The sequence below is a fragment of the Arachis duranensis genome, chromosome 9 (assembly GCF_000817695.3).
Source record: "Arachis duranensis cultivar V14167 chromosome 9, aradu.V14167.gnm2.J7QH, whole genome shotgun sequence".
NCBI classification, from domain to species: Eukaryota; Viridiplantae; Streptophyta; class Magnoliopsida; order Fabales; family Fabaceae; genus Arachis; species Arachis duranensis.
Genome location: NC_029780.3, coordinates 51,007,282 through 51,031,575, shown reverse-complemented (window position 1 = coordinate 51,031,575; position 24,294 = coordinate 51,007,282). Strand labels below are relative to the sequence as shown.

Below are 24,294 nucleotides of genomic sequence, written 5' to 3'. Positions count from 1 at the left end.
ATTATGAGAGCCTCTTCATGAATGAATGGATTCCCCCACTTTATAGCCTCTAATCTGTGTTTTCTGGGGCGCAAACCGGGTTAAAAACAGCCCAGAAATCGCCCTTAGCGTATTCTGGTACGTACAGGTCGCGAAAAAGTGACGCGGCCGCATGGCTCACGCGGCCGCGCGGGTTGTGTTCCTGCCAGGTCACACGTCCGCGTGACCCACGCGTTCGCATCACTTGGCATTAAGGCAGCTCTGGCAAATTATATAAAAAATTGAAGCCCCGGACGTTAGCTTTTCAACGCAATTGGAGTCGCGTCGTTTGGACCTTTGTAGCTAAAGTTATAGCCGTTCGAGTGCAAAGAGGTCAGGCTGGACAACTTAGCAATTTCTCCAACTTCTTGTATTCCTTCCACTTTTGTATGCTTCGTTTCCATCCTTTGAGCCATTCCTGCCCTGTAATCTCTGAGATCACTTAACAGACATATCAAGGCATCTAATGGTAATAACAGAGGATTAATAATAAGCAAATATAAGATCAAAGAAGCATGTTTTCAATCATAGTACAAAATCAGGAAGGAAATATAAAACTATGCAAATATTATGAATAAGTGGGTAAAGAGTTGATAAAATCCACTCAATTAAGCACAAGATAAACCATAAAATAGTGGTTTATCAACCTCCCCACCCACTCAATTGAGCACAAGATAAACCATAAAATAGTGGTTTATCAACCTCCCCACACTTAAACACTAGTATGTCCTCATGCTAAGCTCAAGAGAAACTATAAAGATGAAGAGGAATGGTAGATTAATATGAAATGCAATCCTATCTATATGAATGCAACTACATGCAGAATGTTTCTACCTACTTGGTTAAAAATAAATAAATCTTTTAAGAACATATATGAACTGGATTTCACTGATTCAAATCATAAAAATGAAGTAAAAGTAAACTTGCAGAAGAAAATAGCTCATGAAGGCCGGGAACAAAGAATCGAGCATCGAACCCTCATTGGAAGTGTATACACTCTAATCATTCAAGTGTTTAAGGTTCGATTCTCTCAATTCTCTACTAACCTTGCTTTCTAAGGCTTGCTCTTCATCTAACAATCAACAAAAATTTAATGCATAAATATACATATCAAGAGGTCTTTTAAGGGTTGTAATGGGGTTAGGGTCAAGGTAGGATTGTATTTGGCCAAGTGGACTAAAAATCTTAATCCTTAATTAACTTAAACTTTTCCACCTAACTTAGACAATCCATGTAATCATAATACAACATCTAACCATCCATTAACTATGTTTTCCACATATTCATACATTCTAATTTCAAGTACAACTCATATGCATTGCTTTCACCCCTCACTTTGGGGCATTTTGTCCCCTTTTATTTGCTTTTTTTCTTTTCTTTTCTTTTCTTTTTCTTTTATTTTTCTCTTTTTTTATATTATTTTCTTTTGTTTTTCTCAATGCATATGATTAAATTATTGAATGCATAAACATGTCCTAAACATTTCTTTCACATTTTCAGAAATTTCTAACATACTCAATTCTCAAACCAAATGTTTCCAAATACAATTTTCCCACACTTAAATCATAAGCACTTTCACTAGTCTAAGCTAACCAAGGATTCAAATTAAGGACATTATTGTTTTTCGCTTAGAGTTGATGATGTGCTAAAATAAAGAACAAATGGGTATAATAGGCTCAAAATTGGTTTGCAAGGGATAATGAAAGGTAAGGCCATATGGGTATGTGAGCTCAGTGAAACAAATGCCTCAATCATGTAAGTGCATGTATACATCAAATAATGGAAATATAGAATTAAGCAAGACAAAGATCACAATCTTAGAGAGAAAAACACACATCAAAAATAAATTATTGGTTGATAAAATGCAACCAATCAAATAGGCTCAAAAATCTTACAGGTTTTGTGTGTTCGAGCTCTAAACCATGTTCCAATATAATATTTCTTCAAACAAGTGTAACAAAAAATTTTATTCAAATTAGTGAAATACTTTAAAAGGTTTCTTGGAAAAGAAAATATTACTTCAACCAAGTGGTAAAATACTATTGAAAATAGCTAGTGCATATAAGGACAAGTGAATGCAAGGTGTTTATTGGCATGCCGGCAAAGGGCATGAGTAGCATAGACCAAGCATCACTTGTAATAAATCACCATGTTTGTATTGACAATTATATTCAATTAATAAAATAGTAAAGGGAGTTTATGAAAAGCAAGCATTGAATAGTCTAAAGTATAATAGAGAAGTGCATAATGCCATATGGGCTTTTTCATAAACACATAGCATGTATGGTAAATAAGCTATTGAAAGTATTAAATTGAACATGCAAGCAACCCTTCAAAAAGTAATATATAATTGTCAAACAATTTCATAATAATTTACAAGAAATAATTTCCCAAGTAAATTTTTAACACCAAAATAACAAATTTAGAAAAGAAAATAAAAATATGCACAAAATAAAAAAAATGCAATGAATGAAAGTATGCAAATAAATTAAATAAAATAGAATGGAAGTGAGAGAAAATAAGAAAGGAAGAAGAATGAAATAAGAAAAGATAAGAAAACAGTCGCGTTGTAGATATAGTCTCTAAACCGACAAAAATCCCTTCATACAAACGTTTTGGTTGTCACAAGTAACAAACCCCTTTGAAATTGATAACCGAGTATTCAAACCTCGGGTCGTCTTCTCAAGGAATTGCAGGGAGGTATGTTCTTATTATTGGTTATGGAGATTGTAAATTTGGGGTTTTGAGAAATTAGGGAGCAGTATGTTGCATAAGAAGAAATAAAATAAATAAATAACTATAAAATAAACTCTTGGCAAGGTATGAAGATTGTAGGTCCTATCCCAGTTATCCTTATCAATTATAATAAGAATTGGATTTTTCTCCCACTTTATTAACCTCTAACTATGAAGGTAAGTTAAGTGGATGAATTAATTCTTGAAGAATTCCAATTCTCAATCAACAATGAGTTTGATAACTCAAGAGTCACCAATTATTTAACCAAGGCCAAAAGGGAGAAAAATATCTAAATTAAATTGAAAGCAATCTTAAACAGAGCAAAGCAATCTTAAATTTGAATTACCTCAAATAATATTAATTAAGAAAATCATAACATGAATGTAGCATAAGCCAAATAGGCAACATATCTAATACAAGCATTGAAGCATCCGAAAGTAAAAAGAGGAATATAAAGTAAAAGAACGTTGAACCTGGGATTGAGAGTCACTCCTAAAACTAAGAAAAATCCTAAATCCTAATCCTAAGAGAGAGGAGAGAACCTCTTTCTCTAAAAACTACATCTAAAACATGAAAAGTGAATTATGAGAGCCTCTTCATGAATGAATGGATTCTCCTACTTTATAGCCTCTAATATGTGTTTTCTACGCCACAAACTGGGTTAAAAATAGTCCAGAAATCACCCCCAGCGTATTCTGGTATGTACAGGTCGCGGAAAAGTGACGCGGCCGCATGGCTCACGCGGCCGCGCGGGTTGTGTTCCTGCCAGGTCACGCGTCCGCGTGACCCACGCGTTCGCGTCGCCTGGTGTTGGGGCAACTATGACAAATTATATATCAAATCGAAGCCCCGGACGTTAGCTTTCCAACGCAATTGGAACCGCATCGTTTGGACCTCTGTAGCTAAAGTTGTAGCCATTTGAGTGCAAAGAGGTCAGGCTGGACAGCTTAGCAATGTCTTGGAACACCATATAAGTGAAGAACTAGAAATTCAGAGGGAACCATTGGAGTTGAGATGGGATGCATTGGTAATGATGCAACATGGGCTATGGGAAGTAGAGCATGACAAGGATAGAAAAGTATTTGCTGTTGAGGATTTGGATGAGTGGCATGAGGGATTTTTGAAAATGCGAATGGATAACCCTTTGGTATATCCGGCAGTTATGGTGAGTGCAGAATCTATGAGATCTAAAACAATCAGTAACGAAGCAATCTCTGAAAGAATAGAGACTTAAGAATATGGGGATAAATGGAAAGAAGGGGTTGATCTGGTATTGAACAAAAGTTCATGTGGAGTTGGGTTGAAGCATATAAAGCCCAATCTATTAGTGGAGTGTGGCGGCGAAGTGGCTGTGTGGTTGATGCTAGGGATCTTGGCTAGTTTTACTAGCCATTTTTTGTATGCTTTAGGTTGGTTTCATGCATTTTCTTAGGAAATAAGCAAGTATTCAGTTGAGAATGTAATCATACCATGATTCAAGCAAACATTGTGAATTTTGAATGATTTTATGAGAATTATGCATGAATTGAATGATAAATTGGATGATGCATGATCCCATGATTAAGAGCAAGACTTTGATGTACTTTGTTTGATTGATTTCCGGTAACAAGAAGCAGAGAAGAGCCACGTTAGTGGCTACGTTAGTGCCACTAACGCGGCCATTAACGTGGAGGAAAAGAGAAGCCCCAACATTAGTGAGAAAGTTAATGGCATTAACTTTGAAGAAGGAGAGCATGGAATATTAGTCGTAAAAGTAAGCACCACTAACGTTAGCGAAGGACAAGAAGACCCATGTTAGCTTCCACGTTAGTTACATTAACGTGGGAACTAACGTGGAAGGAAAGGGAAACGCCAACGTTAGTGGAAAAAATGAGTGCCACTAACGTTTGTGAAGCAAGAAGACCCACGTTAGCTTCCACGTTAGTTACATTAACGTGGAAGGAAAGGGAGATGCCAACGTTAGTGGAAAAGGTTAACGCCACTAACGCTAGCGAAGTAAAGGAAGACCCACGTTAGTTACACTAACGTGGGCAAAAGTCTCACCTGGCAGCCTGACCATGACTTCTTTAAATAAGAATAACTTGAGCCACAAAACTCCAAATGAGGTGATTCCAAAGACATTGAAAAGTAGGATTCCAGAGCTTTCCAAGAATATATGGCACTACATGATGGACACTAAATTTGAGGGAAAAAACCTGCCCCAAAGTGCAAAGATGAATATGGTATCAACCTGTAGTAATGCCAACTGACCACTTCACATTCCAAGAAGTGTAACTCGAGATTTACAGCTCCAAATGATGTGCTTCCAAAAGCGTTGGAAAGTAGACATCCAGAGTTTTCCAACAATATATAATAGTATGGATTGGACATTAATTTTGAGCTCCAGAACCTGGAAATACTAAGCTCCTGATCGCTAGCGTTATCGTGACTCACGTTTTCCAGTAACGCTAGCGACTATGCCAGTGACCTTGTCCACTTCAAATGAGCATAACTTGAGTTACAGAGGTCCAATTGAGGTGATTCTAGTTGCGTTAGAAAGCTGACATTCAAATATTTCCAAAGATATATAATAGTTTATAGTGGGTATAAAATTAGAGAACAAAGAAGAGGCATCTTTTAAGCCCCGAAAACACCAACTAGGTAGCAAGTGTGACGTTAGCCACACTAACTTCAGCACTAATGCCACACTTGTAGCGTTAGTGTGGCTAACAGAAGCAATAAAGCCAAGTCACCGTAGACCTCAATTTGATTCACATCTCTTTCAAGAACCACCCAACCTCAAGGAAGCAAGCCCACAAGTGTTAACCAATCAAAGCCACAAGAAGCATCTAGAATAGGAATTTTTATTTAATTGTAATTTGCTTTTAATTTCATTTTGTAATTTAGGAGAGCCTATATAAAGGCCTTAGTTTGTACATTCAATAGGGGCTGGACTAGAATTCTGGAATTGGGGATTGAAGAGGGGTCTTCGGACTCCCTCCCCTCACACACTTTTCCTTCTCTTTCTTTTCTTTGTACTTTTCATTTATGAATTTGGAAGTTTCAATGTTAGTTTTAATCTTCATCTTTACTTTTCTGAACTTTCTTTCTTTTCTATTTTGGTTAGAGCAATGATCAACTAACTCTTTTCATTGGGTTAGAGAGCTCTATTGTAATTCAAAGGATTAATTGTAGTTCTTATTCTTCTTCTTCTTTCTTTTCTCTTGATTTTACTAGAGAGCTTTTGATCTTCATCCAATTGGTTAGTTGTCTTGGAAAAGAAACTCTCCATAATTGGATTTCCTCTGAGCCTTGGAAAAGGGATGAGGAGATCATGCTAGAAATGCTCTCTCACGTTGGATTAGGTTAGGGGTTGGGCGGATATAGTGACATGTAATCCTCCCAATACTTTGATCTATGAATGTGTGTGGTATAATCAGTGGCCAAACTTCATCTCTTCCCATGAGCAATTAAATCAAGGAATTGGGAAATTGTTCAAGCTTAGAGAGATTAGATTGCCAAGGAATTGGGATCCAATCACTTAAGATTGCCAAGGAGACCAATGAATGCATTGATTGAGGAAGAGATGAGAATGAACTTGATCCGGAAGATTGCAATATCTCTTGATCCCAATGTTCATTTTATTTTTAATTCTTACATTTACTTTTCTTGCCATTTTACTTTTCTGCACTTTATCTCTTTCTTTACTTTTGTGCCATTTACATTTCCTTGTTACTTATCACTCCAATATGATTCGTCTAACTAGGATAATCAATTAACCATTGATTGCTTAATCCGTTAATCCCTGTGGGATTCGACCTCACTCTGTTGTGAGTTTTTACTTGATGACAATTCGGTATACTTGCCGAAGGGAAATTTGTTGAGAGACAAGTTTTCGTGCATCAAGTTTATGGTGCCGTTGCCGGGGATTAATTGTGATTAACAAACTACCGGTTGATTGATTTACTATATTAGACACTTTTCTTTTGTCTTTGTTTTCTTTTGTTTCTTTATTTTCTTTTGCTAACTAACTGTTTGTGATATTGCCTCACTGGGAACTTCCTCATCTGTGACAAGGAGAATTCCAATCTCCTTTATCTTGGTGATTGTTGTTTGATACAGAGTATTTTGAAGAAAAATGGAATATTGATCATCTTTTGGTCAATCAAGTTACATGGGATACTTCTCACCACCACAAAATAATTCATGTTATTATGATAATGGTGGTTGAGAATATCAAGAACATGATATGGGATGCTTCCCAGGGTCACAAAATTGTCCATATTTTGATGACTTTAATCACTACTCAAGCTGTGCCTGGAAAGATCAAAACCAAAGAAATTTCACTTATTCACAGCCCATTCATCAAGAGCCATCATCCTTAAATTATTCAACCTCACCTCCTAGCTTCTCGCATCAAAACCTTTCACCACTTGGATATGCCTCAACACAAAATTCCTTCCCACATCCATATAATTCATCTCACCACTCACACAATTCATTCTATTACACACAAAATTCTTCTCGCAGTCCACAAAACCCATATCATTACCCACAAGAGTCATACCACTCTCAAAACATACAACCACAAAACAACCAATTTCATTCACAAAATAGCCACCCTCAACCTCCAAATTCCAACCCAGTTGCACACCCTCCCCTCGAGGATAAGCTATCAAGGATAGAGAACCTACTGGCAATGCTCTTGGAAGAATCTAAGGACACGAAGACTTTCCAAGAGGAAGTAAAATCTATTATGTAGAACCGGAGGATTGCCATTAATAAGCTTGAGGCACAAGTTGGATATCTATCAAAGAAATTCACTACCCACAATTCTTTCAGTGGTACCATGGCAAACTCAAGGGAGGAATCAGAAGAACAAGAAAAAGAGGTACCCATACCAAGTGAGATTTCTATGAAGAAGGAGGAGGTTATGAGAGTATATAAGCCTAAGGCTCCATACCCACAGAGGTTACTAGTGGTGACAAAGGAACATGCAAACTCACCCCCAAAAGACTCAATGCAACATCATGTAGAAGAAAGGGAGGAAGTCAATCAAGGGAGTCCACACTACGCCAATAAAACAGAGAGTTGCATAAAGGGTGAATTCATTGAACCACCAAGTCAAGAAGCTCTTGATGAAGAGGATGCTCCAACCATCATACAACACCCAAGTACTGAAATTAAGGTGGTGAAGGCAATCAACAAAAATACCAAAAAGAGGATGGTGACCAAGAAAAGAAGGACAATATCTATGAAGAAGAAAAAGTCAACCAAAAGCCATCCCTCCCCTACCCCAACAAGCAAGTCTACTCAAGCTAACAACAAAAGAAAGCTTGCTGGGGAGAGGCACTCAAAACAAGGGGCATTAACTGGCTCCTCTTTCCTCTTGAGGTCATTCCTCTTAACAAACTGGAAGAAGAGGAAGAAAGTCATGAACAACATGTCAAGCCAATGACATTAAAAGATCACTTGTTGGGAGGCAACCCAACCGTAGGTAACATTTCCTTGCTTTGCTTAGTTTACTTTCAATAATTTGGCATATGATTGCATTCTAAGTTTGGTGTTGCCATGCAACAATTTGATTTTCAATCTTCACTGGGTACTTGCAACATTCTAAATTGAGAGTGTCACACTAAGTTTGGTGTTGCCACTTATTTTTCATGCAAGGTACCAAGCACACCACTCATTAATGCAATCAAAATGTCTCTGTTTGTATCTCTTGTGCCTTTATTGTATCCTTAATCTTGTTTGCTGAAACACATGCATACTCACACTTCATTCTAAGATATTCATGATCCATCATAGACCCCATCACCACTGTTTTAATTGTTGCTTGAGTATAAGCAAGCATTCTAAGTTTGGTGTGGGAAGGGGAAGAATAGGAGGAAAATGGCAACAACAATGAAGATGAACTACAAGGTGGTAAAGTTCCTTTTTCTTCTTACTTATTTCCAGCACTTTAAATTGCATGATTGTCTTATATTTCCTTTGTATGCATGTGTGATTACTCCTTGTGAATAAGCATAATTTGATATTTAATTTGTAACATGTTGCTATGATATCATAATTATCATCTTGAGTTTTACTTGCACCCAATATCTTTAAGAATGCAACAAAGAAATCATTCTTTTGAAAGGAAAATGTTGAAAAATTTTATAAATCATGGGGCAAGCAAAAGATTAAGAGGAGTGGAGGTTGTGATTGTATGATTGTGTATTGAGGTTGCATGTTTGTGAAAACTTGCATGGGAGCTCATAGACAGGAAATGAAGTTTAGAGAAGTATTATGGAATTTTTCAAACATCTATTGATCCAAGAAGCAGTAACAAAAGAAAACAAAAGAAAAAGAAAAACAAAGAACAAGCCCAAGGCTCTGAGCATCAATTATTAGGAAGAAAAAAAAAGAAACAAGAACTCAAAGAGTTATTGTCCTAGCTAAATGCTTGTGGTAGATTTGTATCAAAGAAAGAGGCTTGAGCAAGTAAATCCTAAGGGGTGCTTCAACACCTAATACCTTGGACCAACTGGTTTGGGAGTATTGATTGAAAGCTTATCTTAAAAAGCCGCTTTGATACATGACACCTAGAGTCGAGGCCAAATCCCAAAAGAAAGAAAAATGCTAGAGAATAAGTGTTGTTTCAAGGTGACAATCTATAAAGAGACTTCCATAATAATATTTGAATGAAAGTCCTAAGATCTAAGACTTCCAAAATGTGAGGACTAATGAGCACTGGAATCCTTGCATAAGCATACAAATTAGAGTTCACCACACTGTCACTTATTCACTTCACCCACTAAGGCATCATAAGCAATTCTTCAATACATTCCAATTAAGAGAATTCTTTGTGCATAGTTTTTTTCTTGCTTGGGGACAAGCAAGATTTAAGTTTGGTGTTGTGATGCCAGGGCATCTTGGCTAGTTTTACTAGCCATTTTTTTGTATGCTTTAGGTTGGTTTCATGCATTTTCTTAGGAAATAAGCAAGTATTTAGTTGAAAATGCAATCATACCATGATTCAAGCAAACATTATGAATTTTGAATGATTTCATGAGAATTATGCATGAATTGAATGATAAATTGGATGATGCATGATCCCATGATTAAGAGCAAGACTTTGATGCACTTTGTTTGATTGATTTCAGGTAACAAGAAGCAGAGAAGAGCCACGTTAGTGTCTACGTTAGTACTACTAACATGGCCGTTAACGTGGAGAAAAAGAGAAGCCCTAACAATAGTGAGAAAGTTAATGGCATTAACTTTGAAGAAGGAGAGCATGGAACGTTAGTGGTAAAAGTAAGCACCACTAACGTTAGCGAAGGATAAGAAGACCCACGTTAGCTTCCACGTTAGTTACATTAACGTGGGAACTAACGTGGAAGGAAAGGGAGACGCCAACATTAGTGGAAAAGGTGAACGCCACTAACGCTAGCGAAGCAAAGGAAGACCCACGTTAATGGCCACGTTAGTTACACTAACGTGGACACTAATGTGGGCAAAAGTCTCACATGGCAGCCTGACCATGCCTTCTTCAAACAAGAATAACTTGAGCCACAAAACTCCAAATGAGGTGATTCCAAAGACATTGAAAATTAGGATTCCATAGCTTTCCAAACATATATGGTACTATATGGTGGACACTAAATTTGAGGGAGAAAACATGCCCCAAAAGTGCAAAGATGAACATGGTATCAACCTGTAGTAAGGCCAACTGACCTCTTCACCTTCCAAGAAGTGTAACTCGAGCTGTAGAGCTCCAAATGATGCGCTTCCAAAAGCGTTGGAAAGTAGACATCTAGAGCTTTCCAACAATATATAATAGTATAGAGTGAATATTAAGTTTGAGCTCCAGAACCTGGCAATACTAAGCTCCTTATCGCTAGCATTATCGTGACTCACGTTTTCCAGTAACGCTAGCGACTATGCCAGTGAGCTTGTCTACTTCAAAGGAGCATAACTTGAGTTACAGAGGTCTAATTGAGGTGATTCCAGTTGCGTTAGAAAGCTGACATTCATAGTTTTCCAAAGATATATAATAGTTTATAGTGGGCATGAAATTGGAGAACAAACAAGAGGCATATTTTAAGCCCCAAAAACACCAACTGGGTAGCAAGTGTGACGTTAGCCACACTAACTTCAGCACTAACGCCACACTTGTAGCGTTAGTGTGGCTAACGGAAGCAATAAAGCCAAGTCACCCTGGACCTCAATTTGATTCACTTCTCTTTCAAGGACCACCCAACCTTAAGGAAACAAGCCCACAAGTGTAAACCAATCAAGGCCACAAGAAGCATCTAGAATAGGAATTTTCATTTAATTGTAATTTACTTTTAATTTCATTTTGTAATTTAGGAGAGCCTATATAAAGGCCTTAGTTTGTACATTCAAAAGGGGCTGGACTGGAATTCTGGAATTGGAGATTGAAGAGGGGTCTTCAGACTCCCTTCCCTCACACACTTTTTCTTCTCTTTCTTTTCTTTGTACTTTTCATTTATGAATTTGGAAGTTTCAATGTTAGTTTTAATCTTCATCTTTACTTTTCTGCACTTTCTTTCTTTTCTATTTTGGGTAGAGCAATGATCAACTAACTCTTTTCATTGGGTTAGAGAGCTCTATTGTGATTCAAAGGATCAATTGTAGTTTTTATTCTTCTTCTTTCTTTTCTCTTGATTTTACTAGAGAGCTTTCGATCTTAATTCAATTGGTTAGTTGTCTTGGAAAAGAAACTCTCTATAATTGGATTTCCTCTGAGCCTTGGAAAAGGGATGAGGAGATCATGCTAGAAATGCTCTCTCACATTGGATTAGGCTGGGGGTTGGGCGGATATAGTGACATGTAATCCTCCCAATACTTTGATCTATGAATGTGTGTGGTATAATCAGTGACCAAACTTCATCTCTTCCCATAAACAATTAAATCAAGGAATTGGGAAATTGTTCAAGCTTAGAGAGATTGGATTGCCAAGGAATTGGGATTCAATCACTTAAGATTGCCAAGGAGATCAATGAATGCATTGATTTAGGAAGAGATGAGAATGAACTTGATCCGGAAGATTGCAATATCTCTTGATCCCAATCTTCCTTTTATTTTTAGTTCTTACATTTACTTTTCTTGTCATTTACTTTTCTGCACTTTATTGCATTTCTTCACTTTTATGCCATTTACATTTCCTTGTTACTTATCACTCCTTAATGATTCGTCTAACTAGAATAATCAATTAACCATTGATTGTTTAATCCATTAATCCATGTGGATTCGACCTCACTCATTGTGAGTTTTTACTTGACAATAATTTGGTATACTTGCCGAACGGAAATTTGTTGAGAGACAAGTTTTCATGCATCAGTGGTGCGACGGAGAGTACGTTATTGTGCATTTTAAAAGGGCCTCCTTCTGGTTGCTGCGGGTGACGGTGAAGAGAGGGTTGTGGCTAGTCATAAAATTACAAAAAGTTGAGTGATATTTGATCTTTTGAGTTGTTGATGACTTTTGTCGAAGATGATTAAAAATTAGTTTATTTTATCTATTTAATACTTTTCTGTTGAGACGTTGATATTTCACCTTATTGTGTTGAGCTTTTTATTTCAAAAAAAAATTTTTAATTTTTAATAAAACAACCTATTCATTTGTCAAACGATAAATAAAATTTAATTATTCACATTTTAAATAAAATTATATAAAATTAAATATTAAAAATATTTTTTAAAAAAATCATAAATACTAAGGTAAAAGATATATATTTTACCTTTCATTATATTACATTTGCTGTAGCGGTCTCTTTTCCTAGTCAGTGAATATCGATAACATTTTTTAATTGCCTCAGAATGGTTATATTTCGTGAGAAATTTAAGTAATCATATAAAAAAGAGAAAAAGTAAATCATATTTAGATAAGAAGAGTATTAAACAACAAATTTTATAATTTATAATCATCAGTTAGCTATTATTAATATTTTTAATAGTATGAGATTATATTTAATAATATAAAATTATTTTTTTAAATTAAATACGGACCAAATTTTAATAAAATTACTGACTTCATAAATTTTCTATTTAACTATTTTAAATTTGAGCATACGTTCTGTCCCTCCATTGTTTAATTGGAATGACTTGGAAAGTCCCAAAGTTCCAGTGCATCCCAGCTAAACCTTGTCAAAGGCGTAAATCAAGGTAGCCATGCATGAACCACTCATCTCTCTCCCAAAGGCCATGGCAAGCATTTGACATTCACGTCGAGAAATGTTTTCTATTTTTTGTTGTATATTTCTTTAGTCAAATTTTAAAACATTTTTATATAAATAATAAATTTAATTTGATATACTGTCAATATGAAATAATTTATTTTTTATATTAAATATGTGAATAATTATAAAAAATAGATATATTTAAATATATATTATAAATATTTTTATATTATTAGTATATTAAAAATTAAATTTCCCAAAGAAAAAGAAATAAAACAAAAAAAGGTGTAATTATAAATGTTTTTAGAGCACATATTAAATATATTAAATGTGCTGTAAAAGTATACGAAAATGTCTCATATACATAAAGCTATGTGTTAGAATTTAATATATAAGATCAAAATGAATTTAAATAGGGAAAGTACGAGGAACTAATGGAATATTTATACAACGTGTATAATTGAGGTTTATGGAGTATTAGAGATATAATCATTAGTGTTACTTTTTCTCATCAGCTAAAACTTTTGGGATGAGTGGTATCATGACATGGTATTAGAGCACTAGATCTGAAAAGTCAAGAGTTTGATCCTTAAACTCCAAAATTAGTTTAATTTTTCGGGAAGATGTTTATTATCCCTAGTACTCGAATGGTTATTCTAGATAGTATAAAAGATGTTCATTTTGTAACTCAATAACCCATTGTACACATTATACAAATAATCCATTGTCTCTCTAGCGGATCCGTTTAAATAATATATTTCATTTATGATTATGGTATTGGTTATGGTTATTGTTATTGAAAACTGAAATGCCTGCTGTTTTCTCTCCTTGTCTCTTTGTCCCTGTTTTCCCTTTATAATGCCAAAGAAGGCTCGTATATGCTCATCATCAAAAGAATCAAATTACTAAACTTTTGCCAACATTTCACTCAAAAAGGGTTAACCATCCTCCAAAATAAACCCATAAGCACTTTGGACAGATAATATTAGCCAAAGTCCAAAATTCAACAACTTGGCAACATTCAAAGCTGCAATTTTTCCACAGCAAATAATGGCAAGAAGAACACACTCCTGAACTCTCAAACATTAATCACATGGTATGAGAAACGCAAACAATCACACACAAGAAAAAGACATAGACCAGTAACAAGTATCAAACAAAAAACATGATCCCTGCTTGTTTCGGCCAACCCAACACACCATCAAGCTCAGGTATTTCCCAACAGTTACAAAACGTTGTAACACGCATATACCAAACACAACTTTGCAATAACAACAATAACACAACGTGCCTCACTCTAAGCTGGTCAAGAACACTTTTTTCTCATTCTTTAACCATTTATGCACCACAGACATTCTCCATAACCATACCTCTAAGGCCACCAACTTTCCCATTCTTCAGAACAAGACCAGGATCGAAATCCATCTACCTCGCCGGGCGGAAACAGAAGCCATCACAGAAGATCAAGATTTACTGGGATTTCTCCAATGCAAGATTCTTCCAGAACCATGCTGAGCCAGAGTCATGCTTCTACCTAGCAATATGGTGCAATGGAAGGCTTGAATTATTTCTTGGTGATCTCATTCAGAATCAACAAGCGCCCTGTGATCAGGTTCTGCTTTCCAGAAGAGAGCATGTGTTTGGAACAATGAGTTATGTGTCAAGGGGTGTGTTCTTGGGTTCTAAACATGAGATAGAGATTGAGTGCATCAATAATGGAGGGGTGTTAAGAGTGAAAGTGGACGGTGAAGTTTGCTTGGTTGTGAAGAGGCTTGCATGGAAGTTCAGAGGGAATGAGAAGATCTTCATTGATGGGGTAGAAGTTGAGTTCTATTGGGATGTGCTGCGTTGGGTGGTTAATAATAGCAATGGTGGAAATGGGAATAAACATGGCCATGGTGTGTTTGTGTTTCAAGTTGGTGATGGTGCTGTATGGCCTGAAATGGTGGGTCCAGAGAAAAGGTTGATGAGGAAGAGCTTGCCCGGAAGCACTACGGTGGGGGCACCGTCGGTGCTGCCATTGCTGTCGCCTGCGTCGAGTTCAGGAGTGTTGCAGTGGGCAGAGGAGAGTAGTGATGGAGGGCGGAGCTCATGTTCTTCATCAACAAGGTCTTGTGGTGGTAATGGTAATGGTGGTGGGTTCTCTTTGTTGCTCTATGCTTGGAGAATAGAATAAAATTTGAAATTTGGAACTTTAGTTGAATGTGAACTGTGATTAGTGAGTTTGAACTTCTCATGTATTATTTCAATGAATGAAACAAGTTTCCATGGGATTTTGAGCTTTTATGTATTCACATTAGAGTGCAATTCACTGTTGATATTGAATATGTACATTCAAATCTCTATATATTGCAGATTCATTTTTATCTTCTTAATCTGTTTCTGTTCCTTGTTATATATGTTGCTTTTGAAAATCTTTTGACATCTTTTAAAGAAATATATTTGGATATGACAGACCAAAATTTCAAACCAACATATGAAAATATTCATTTCTTGAACCAAAACAGCATAGTAGAACTTCATGGCTCTGTGTTTTATGGGACAACTTTCAATTTGTATACTTTAGAATATAATGGAATGGAAAAACTCAACTATCTAACACCTGTAATTTTCTTCCCCTCAAAGTTAGATACAACAAAACAAGATAAGAATAAATAGCATCAAATCTTGATCATTCTACCTTTTCCAATGAAATTAAACATATATTCCATATCATATCATTTCATTTCATTCTACTATTCTATTCATCATTAAATATCCAATCATAATTTATGATAACATGTACATTATAATTAATGATAATGAGTTTCATAATACCGTTCTAGCTATTGTCCAACGAGAATATTACACATGGTTGATGAATTTTGAGGGGGAGCTAAAATCACAATATTCTTGGGTTTAAGGATTGACTTTGACTCGTGAGAAATCCTAATTTCAAAAGTCACATTCACTAATCATGATTCACAAGGCTTTAAAGTCCAAACCAGAAGCCAGAAGACTGTTCACACTATGTAAAGTGAAAATATAAAACAAGCAGCACTACCATTCCCACCTTGGTTTCTCATATTCAATAATATAGCATAGCACTGTCATAGACTCATAGACCCCACTTCAGACTTTATCATCATAGAGAATGAAGGATACAGGTAGAAAAGGTACCCCTAACTTTCCTATAAAACATGCGAATGGTCGAGATTCTCAACAAATTAACTTTCCATTTTAACATTAAAGCAGCAGCAGGTCTTAGAATTTTAAGAATAAATAAATAAAAACATATATGAAAGGTTTTGGGTGAACAAAATTACATACCAACTATTTGTAAATATAAAGGTACATCTCAGAGACTGTTTTTATAGACAAAAATGTCATGCTATTACTAAGAGTTTGATATTCGTATCTTTGGTGTGCATTTTTGTCCATCGAGAGGTATATTTGATATTTACGAACAATATATATATCAGATGTTTATTTTACTAGGTGTACGAATGGTTATTTTAATATTAAAATTTAGATGATTAATTTAGTGGTGTAATATATTTTTATTTGATTGGTAGTTATTCATATTGTTCGAGATGATCATTTTTACCTAGCACTCCGTGGATGGATAGGAACTAGAGCAGCAATCATAGAGATTATAGTCTCAAACTATGTGTTTTCCGTACTATAACTGAATTCAAATGATCCAACTTTTCACACGACTTATGTCTTTCGCGGAATTCTTGTTGTTATCTGGATAATTTGGTAAAAAAGTAAACCAAAAAGACTTCATAATTCATAAGGACACATGGTGGTCTACCAATGCAGCTACCCTCTAGAGATGAGAAGGATGGCACCAAAATATGATAAGACCAACGAAAATTTACACAAAGCTTCAAGACGTATGCTACAGTTACACACGCTCTTTTAGGCTTAATTCTCCCAAACTAGGGTTAATGGCAAATTCTTTATAGGACGCAATTTGAGTGGACAGTTAAGTAGTACTTATACCAGTGATAGTTTATAAAATGGCATCTCTATACTTTTTTCCATATAAGAAGTATATATAAGGAGATGAATCAAAATTATTATATTATGGGTAAAGTATATTTTTTGTGGTTGAAGTTTGTCAAAAATTTTAAAAATATTTTTAAGTTTTATTTTATTTCAAAAGTTTTTTATTTGCATTAAATATACTTTTGATGGCTAAATTTTCAAAAAATTTAAGATTAATCCAATAATAATACATGACAACTATCTTTAGTTTGCTTATGTTGATTATTGTTTTTGTAAAATTATCGCTGAATTGGTTCTAAGTCTTTTGAAAAATTAGTCATCAATGATATATTTGATACAGATCGAAAATTCTTATGGCAAAATTGAAGTAAAATAAAATTTAAAAGTATTTTTAAAATATTTAACAAATTTTAAGGACAAAAAAAATAAACTTTACTCTTTTATTATTTATAGACATTTAATCCTAAATCAATAGATGCAATTTTACAAATAAGTGTGCCTTCTAATTATGAAACTTTTTTCAAACATGTCTTCCATTAACTTTTTAAAATCTATTCCACATCCTTAGGTTTGGCCTACCATGCTTAAGGGGTCCTACTGCTTCTAAAAACATTGTTCACTTAATCTTTAACATAGATTAAGGCAATCTTAAAATGAAAGCAAAAGCAAAATAATAATGACAGATTACAGGGGGGTCATGGTGCCGGTAAATTGGTGTATAGGCCATCTCGGTCCAGTTTAGAATTGACCTCTATTTTAAATCCCGCTTCCTTGTTAGCTGGGAACCCCGATCAATAGCAAGAGTGCTGTGGCACTTCTTAATGACTTTCCTGTTGAGCATAACTTTTGGAGGATTTGAGATGGATTTGCTCTAGAATTACCAAAAAGAGAAAAGTTTGTTGTATGAAGAAAAAAGTTTTAGTAGATATAAATAACTAAAGTTAATCTTAAAATTAATTCATTGGATTATTTGATACCTGTTACGGTAGGTAATCGGAGATTAATGGGCTAGACTTTTTAGGATGACCTAAATGTCTGTAGGAGATAGTCTCCGACTTTGTATGCGTTCGAGAGTCGCCGTCCGACTTGTGTGTATGAAGGAATGGGAGGTGATACCTGCGGAACTTAGAGATACCTAAGGGGTATCAGTGTATTTATAGTGGTGAACCAATAACTACTGTTGGAGTAGTTCCACCTTTTAAGGAGGATAACTGTCCCTTTATCTTAGGAAAGTTGAGATATGGCTTCTGGAAGTGGGTTGAGAGATTTTAGGGGCAGTTACTTATTTGAATAAGTGTTATTTGCCAGTTATCTTTCAAGCCCAACTTCTTGGAAGCAAAGTATGCGTAGAGTTCGACCTCTTTGAAGGAGGTCGGTTGTCAGCGAAGGCCAATCTTTGGATTGGGCCTTCTTAGATTATTTGGACTTGGGCCTTAATGTTTGGGCCAGGGTATGAATAGTACCCCTACTCGAGTCCGATCTCTTTTACTTACGAGTTGGGCTCGAGTATTTGAACTCGGGCTCATAGCCGACATGATGTAGAAATCGACGTGATTTTGGAAACCGACGTGATTTGAATTTTCAACAGCCGCGTCTAATCAAACGTTGCGTCTGTTATGGGTTTTGTATTTGCACGTGGGGGCAGTTACATTGGTAACGGCGCGTTTCTTTAATGATTGCGATGATTTACCCCTATGCCCCTGGCGTATTTATAAATACTTTTTCCTCTCGTTTCTTCATCTTCTTTTGTTTTCTGACAACTCTTTACTCAGAATCCTTATTTTCTCAAAGAGAAAAGCTTTTTTGCCTTCCTTCTGTGACAGCTGCTGCCTCTGCTCCTCTTCGCACTTATTAACAAAGGTTAGTCTCTATCCTTCTCCTTTTATCATTTACGTTTGATATCTTTTGCCTGTTTGGGGGAGGTTTTGCATGCTATTGGTGAGTCCGTTGGTCTGGCTATTTGAGAGAGGCTGTTTCGTCTTTTAGAGGTTCTGTGTGTGATCTTTTTCCATTTTTCATTGTAGGTTTTTGTCGCTTTTTCTCCTATTTTTTTTTTACTGAGAAAGATGACTTCTCACGTTTCTGAGTGGGTAGATGTTACTGTTCTTGGGGAGGAACCCCTAGTAGACACAGACTATATCACCGACCTCCGCACCCACCATAGAATCTGTGGCTCTGATGATGATGAGCCTAAGTATGAGTTGATTTCCCCAGGTCTAAAGATCGGGTTTGTTTTGGGAGGGCTGCCGATGCTGATCCTCATTTCTTTTTTATGTACGAGAGTCTCTTCACCCGTCTGGGGGTTTTTCTGTCTTTTTCTGATTTTGAGATAGAAGTTTTGAACCATTGCCGAGTTGCTCCCACCCAGCTCCACCCCAATTCTTAGGGTTTTATGAAAATTTACCAGCTTGTTAGTTGAGAGCTAGATTTTCCGACCTCTTCGAAGATCTTCTCCTATCTCTTTCATATGATCAAGCCCTTTAGTGGGCAAAATAATAAGCAACAGTGGATCTCTTTCTGAGCTATTCAAGGTCGGAAAGTTTTTTCTATCTTTGATGAGTCTTTTCATGATTTTAGAAACTTTTTCTTCAAAATTCAAGCCATAGAGAGTCACCATCCCTTTTTTTGGACGAAAATTCTTCTCTCCGCTTTTCTCTTTACTGGTTGGAGGCCTCTCTTGTGGAAAAATATGGCTTGCATGACTTGGACGAGGTTGAGGAGGCTGTTGTGGGGTTCTTCCGAGAAGTTTGGGGAATGGCCTCTAATCTGGATACGAGAAAGTTTCTTCAGGGGTCTTTGAGCTTTGTGCGGACCCAATTAGGTAACTTTGTTGTTTGATTTTGATGACTTTTGACTTGCAATCTTCCGACTTGCTATTTTCTGACTTATGATCTAACTCTATTTTTTCTTTGCAGAGATGGTGAAGAAAAGTTCCAGCTTCTCCTACCAGAAGGTCCAGGATGCTAAGAGGAGGTCTCGAGCTCGGGTTGATGCTGCGAGAGCTGCATGCGCTCTTCTTCCTCCTCCTCCTCCTCCTCCTCGTGATTTGGGGACCTCTTCTCATCCCATTTTGGTATCCTCCTCTTCTGCTTCTTCTCTTCCTCCTCCCATCCCTCCGGCCCGATCTTCCCCTGAACCCGAGAAGAAGAAGCGCAAGACTTCAGATTCTGGCTCTTCTTTTTCTGGGGAGGCTAATTCTGATGGTCCCAAATTTGTTCAGAATCACATCTTCCCCTGTACTCGAATTAATATGGATGATGATTCCATTCGAAACCATCTTAATTTCATGGTTCAGGGGAGTGTTCGGACTGCTGGGGTGTGCACAAAACTTCTTGATATTTTGGACAAGACTCCCTTAACTCTTTGGGTTCTACCAAAAAGGTTGAGGAGTTAGAGGGGAGGATTTTTCTTTATCAAGAGGAAGAGAAGAGGCTCTAGGAGGAAGTTACTGGTTTGAAGGAAGAGAGGTCCCGACTTCAAGAGAGGGAGAAAAAGTTGATGGTCCAGTGTGCCATGGTAGAGAGCCTGAAGGAGAAGGCGAAGCAGAATTACGTGAGGGTCTTTACTGAGAAAATTGACCTTCAGCGGGAGTTGGAGAAAGGTCAGGAGGCTTATTAGGATCTGCAGGACTCCGTGGCAGAGAGCTCAGAGGAGGCCTAGAGGATCTTTAAGGAACAGGTCGGAGTTATTGCTCCTAGCCTGGACCTTTCTCCTCTTGATCTTGATAAGATTGTCGTAAATGGAGCTATTGTTTTTCCTCCTCGACCTGAGATGGATTCTGAGCTGAAGACCCGTGGCCAAAGAATTGTCGAATCTCCTTCTCGCGAGGATCAACAAGAGGGATCTCAGCCGACATCTTCAGACGTTCCGACTCCCGTTGCTTAAGAGACTACTCCATCCTCTCTTCCTGATGGTGATTCCAATCCTTCTTCTACTTGATTTGAGCTATTTGAGGCCCGACTTATGGGCCCCTTTTCTGAACAATCTTTATTATTTTTGTTTTGTGGTGGTTTGTTTGTTGACTTTTCTAGCCTTTTATGGCCGTTAACAAAAAATGCGTTTAATTTCTACCCCGTTTTTGGATTAGGGCTTTAAGATTGATTTGGCGTGTTCATGATTTCTGCAACTTTTCATTAGATTTTTCCTAAAATAAAACTCCTTTTGATCTTTTCGATTTTGAAAAAGCCTTCTTATCTGGGCAGGCTGTGCCTTGTTTAAGTTGTTTTTGGATTTTCAAAGACTTAAGACAGCTTCTAGCTTTGTTTTTTATGGGTTTTCTCTTATCTCTTTTTGGTATTTCTTATGGATTCGAATTTTCTTATTTGAATCATTCCTAACTTAGGTTATTTTCGCGATGCATTTCAATTATTCTTGGTTTTACTGACTTGTTAGTCGATATATTTCTGAGTTATCATGATCTGCTTTTATAACCTATTTACACCGACTTGTACCTCGTCGTTTTATCCTGACGACCACTTAGGTCGGTCATGGGATTTTCACGTTTTGTCGAGCTTAAGTTTGGTGCATTTTGTAAAAAAATATGGTGATAACTTAATGGAATTTACAAAGAGATGTAGAAAAAGATCTTTATTTATTGGGCAAAGGTAGTTTTTGCTACTAAGGGGTTAAAAATTATTGCCCCTTAGTCTCCACTTTGATGCCTTGTTAAAACCCCCTTCAAGAAAAAACCCTTTCTTTGAGAAAAAATCATGAAGTCAGGAAAAAGAGTACACCAGGGAGTGGAGTTTACTTTTAACTATAGTACCTTTTCATGTTACAAGCATGCCACAACCTAGGTAATTCGGTACCATTCAAGTCGGTCACCTTGTAGTAGCCTTTTCCTAAGACCTCACTAATTTTGTATGGTCCTTTCCAGTTAGTAGCAAGCTTTCCTTCCCCAGACATGTTAACTCAAATGTCATTTCTGATTAAGACCAAATCGTCTGGAGTAAAGCTTCTTCGAATGACTTTCTTGTGTATCTGTTCGTCATCCTTTGTTTCAACACTGCTTCTCTTATCTGGGCGTGTTCTCGAATTTCAGGGAGTAGCTCAAGTTCTTCTTTGTGCCCCTGTACGTTTCCAATCTCGTCGTAGAAGCTCACTGATGACCAGGATTCACTACCCCTTTCAAAAATTATTGAATTAATTCTTTTGGCAAGCGCACCAAAATTATCGCCAAGTAATAACCCACAGTGGAGTGGGATCGTATCCACAGAGATTAGCAAATCCAAGCAGTTTTAATTGATTGATGAATTAGTTAAATAGATCAATAAGGTTGTGAAGTGCAAAATTGTAAATGATGACTTAAATGTAAATGACTAGAATATAAAGAAAAGTGATAAAGTGCAGAAATGGAAATTGCAGAATGTAAAGTGCTGAATCATAAATGACTTGAATGTAAATGGGAGTGGGAAATTACTGAATGCAAAATTAAGCTGTAAAGAAATGGATAGATAAGAATGGGGAAATTCATTGAGATTGGGAGATGATGTCTCTTTGGATCAAATCTAGCTTATATCCTCTTCAATCATGCAACTCATTGACCTCTTGGCAATCATGATTGATTGAGCCCCAATCCCTTGGTGACTCAATCTCTCAGATCTTAATCAATAGCCAATTCCTTGGTCTAATTGCTCATGAAGAGAGATATGCTTGGTCCCTGATTATACCACACACCCTCATAGGTCCAGGTAGAGGGGGGATTATATGTCACATATCCCATCACCAAAACCCAGATTCTACTCAAGTGTGAGAAGGAATTTCAAGCATGGTTTCATGTTTCCTTTCCCAAGGTTCCCATGAAACCCAATTGTATTCAATCTCTTTTCCAAGATAATTGAACACTACGCATTAAGAACGAAATTCCTTCTAGCAAATCAAGAGAAGATGAAGAGAAGAAGAATTTCACTATTATCAATCCATCAAGTACAACAGAGCTCCCTCTCTCAATGAGAGGGAAGTTAGCTACTCATAACTTGAAAAGTACTCAAAAGTGGAGTGTAAAAGTGGATCTAGAACTAACTGCTTAACCCCTCTTCAGTACTCCTTAGGGGTATTTATACTACTCCTAGTAAAAATAAAAAAATTACAAAAGTGAAAAAGGGAAAATTACATTTTGGAGGGAAAGAAAACACTCAACAAGCGTGACTTCTTAGCTGGCGTGTGGCTGGCACTCTACCGGCGTGTCACATGCCCTTCAAACTAGCTTGGCGTGCCACGCTCAATCCTTCAAGTGGCACGCTCGTCTCTCTATCAACCTTGGCATGCCACGCCTTCGAACTCAAGTGGCACGCCATAGTGGAAGTCTTGTGTTAGCGTGCCATGCCTTCGAGCTCAAGTGGCACGCCCTTTGCTTTTATCCACTTTCCTTTGCCTCTGAAAACTTGGACTGGCATGGCACGCCCAGGGTCTGGCGTGCCACGCCCTTGTTGTGTGCTTGGCTAAGCTCCCCTGGAAAGTTGCACTAGCGTGGCACGCCCAGGGTCTGGCATGCCACACTCCTTTGTGAGTGAATAGTTCCTCTGTTTGGCGTGCCACACCACGAACTCAAGTGGTACGCCCCAATGCTTCTTTGCCCTCTGCATGACACTAGCGTGCCATGCCTGGTTGCTTAAGTGGCATGCCTAAGTGAAGAATAGTGAATGGCGTGCCACGCCTTCAATACCAAGTGGCACGCCCCATGTAATTGGCCTCTTCCATCCTCTCTGGAAACTTATACCAGCGTGCCACGCCTAAAGGTTGGCGTGCCACGCCCATGATCTTGTCTTGTTCCAGTAGTTGGCGTGCCTTGCCTCGGGCTTCAAGTGGCACGCCATGGTGACATGCTCGGATTGGCGTGCCACGTCTTCGACACCAAGTGGCATGCCCAGTCCTTGCTCATGTTATCTTGTGCATTGGGGTGCCACGCCTGGTTGCTCAAGTGGCACGCCTAAGTGAGGTTGAGAGGTTGGCGTGCCACGCCTTCGACTTCAAGTGGCACGCCTAGTCTTCAATTGCCTTCAGCCCCTTCTCTGGATCATTGTACCAGCGTGCCACGCCATGTTGCTCAAGTGGCATGCCCATGTATTTGTGCACTCTTCAAGCTTGGCGTGTCACGCCTGGGTCTTCAAGTGGCATGCCAAAGTTACTTTTTGGAGCTGGCATGCCACGCCTTCGACACCAAGTGGCACGCCGTAGTGGAGGTTCTTCTTGAGATGGTGAGTTAGCGTGCCACGCCCCTTTGCTCAAGTGGCACGCCCATAGTAATTGATGGGTCAGGCGAGCCACGCCCAACCTGGCGTGCCACGCCCCTTTTGTGTTCTCCATTTTGCTTTCTGGAATTTTGTACTAGCGTGCCACGCCCAGTCCCTGGCGTGCCACGCCCACATGCATGCTTGGATTTCCCT

The 24,294-nt window shown here is 37.5% G+C and overlaps 1 protein-coding gene across 1 annotated transcript; it reads left to right on the top strand.

Annotated features, from left to right (window-relative positions):
* The first annotated feature begins 13,940 nt into the window (after positions 1–13,940).
* LOC107465531 (uncharacterized) lies at positions 13,941–15,121 on the top strand. The gene has a single exon (XM_016084509.3). The coding sequence runs from the start codon at positions 14,082–14,084 to the stop codon at positions 15,090–15,092; it is 1,011 nt and encodes a 336-aa protein (XP_015939995.1). The 5' UTR covers positions 13,941–14,081; the 3' UTR covers positions 15,093–15,121.
* The last annotated feature ends 9,173 nt before the right edge of the window (positions 15,122–24,294 follow it).

Bases quoted from the DNA above. Each gene is read 5' to 3' on its own strand.
- LOC107465531 (XM_016084509.3), top strand. From the start codon at position 14,082: ATGATCCCTGCTTGTTTCGGCCAACCCAACACACCATCAAGCTCAGGT.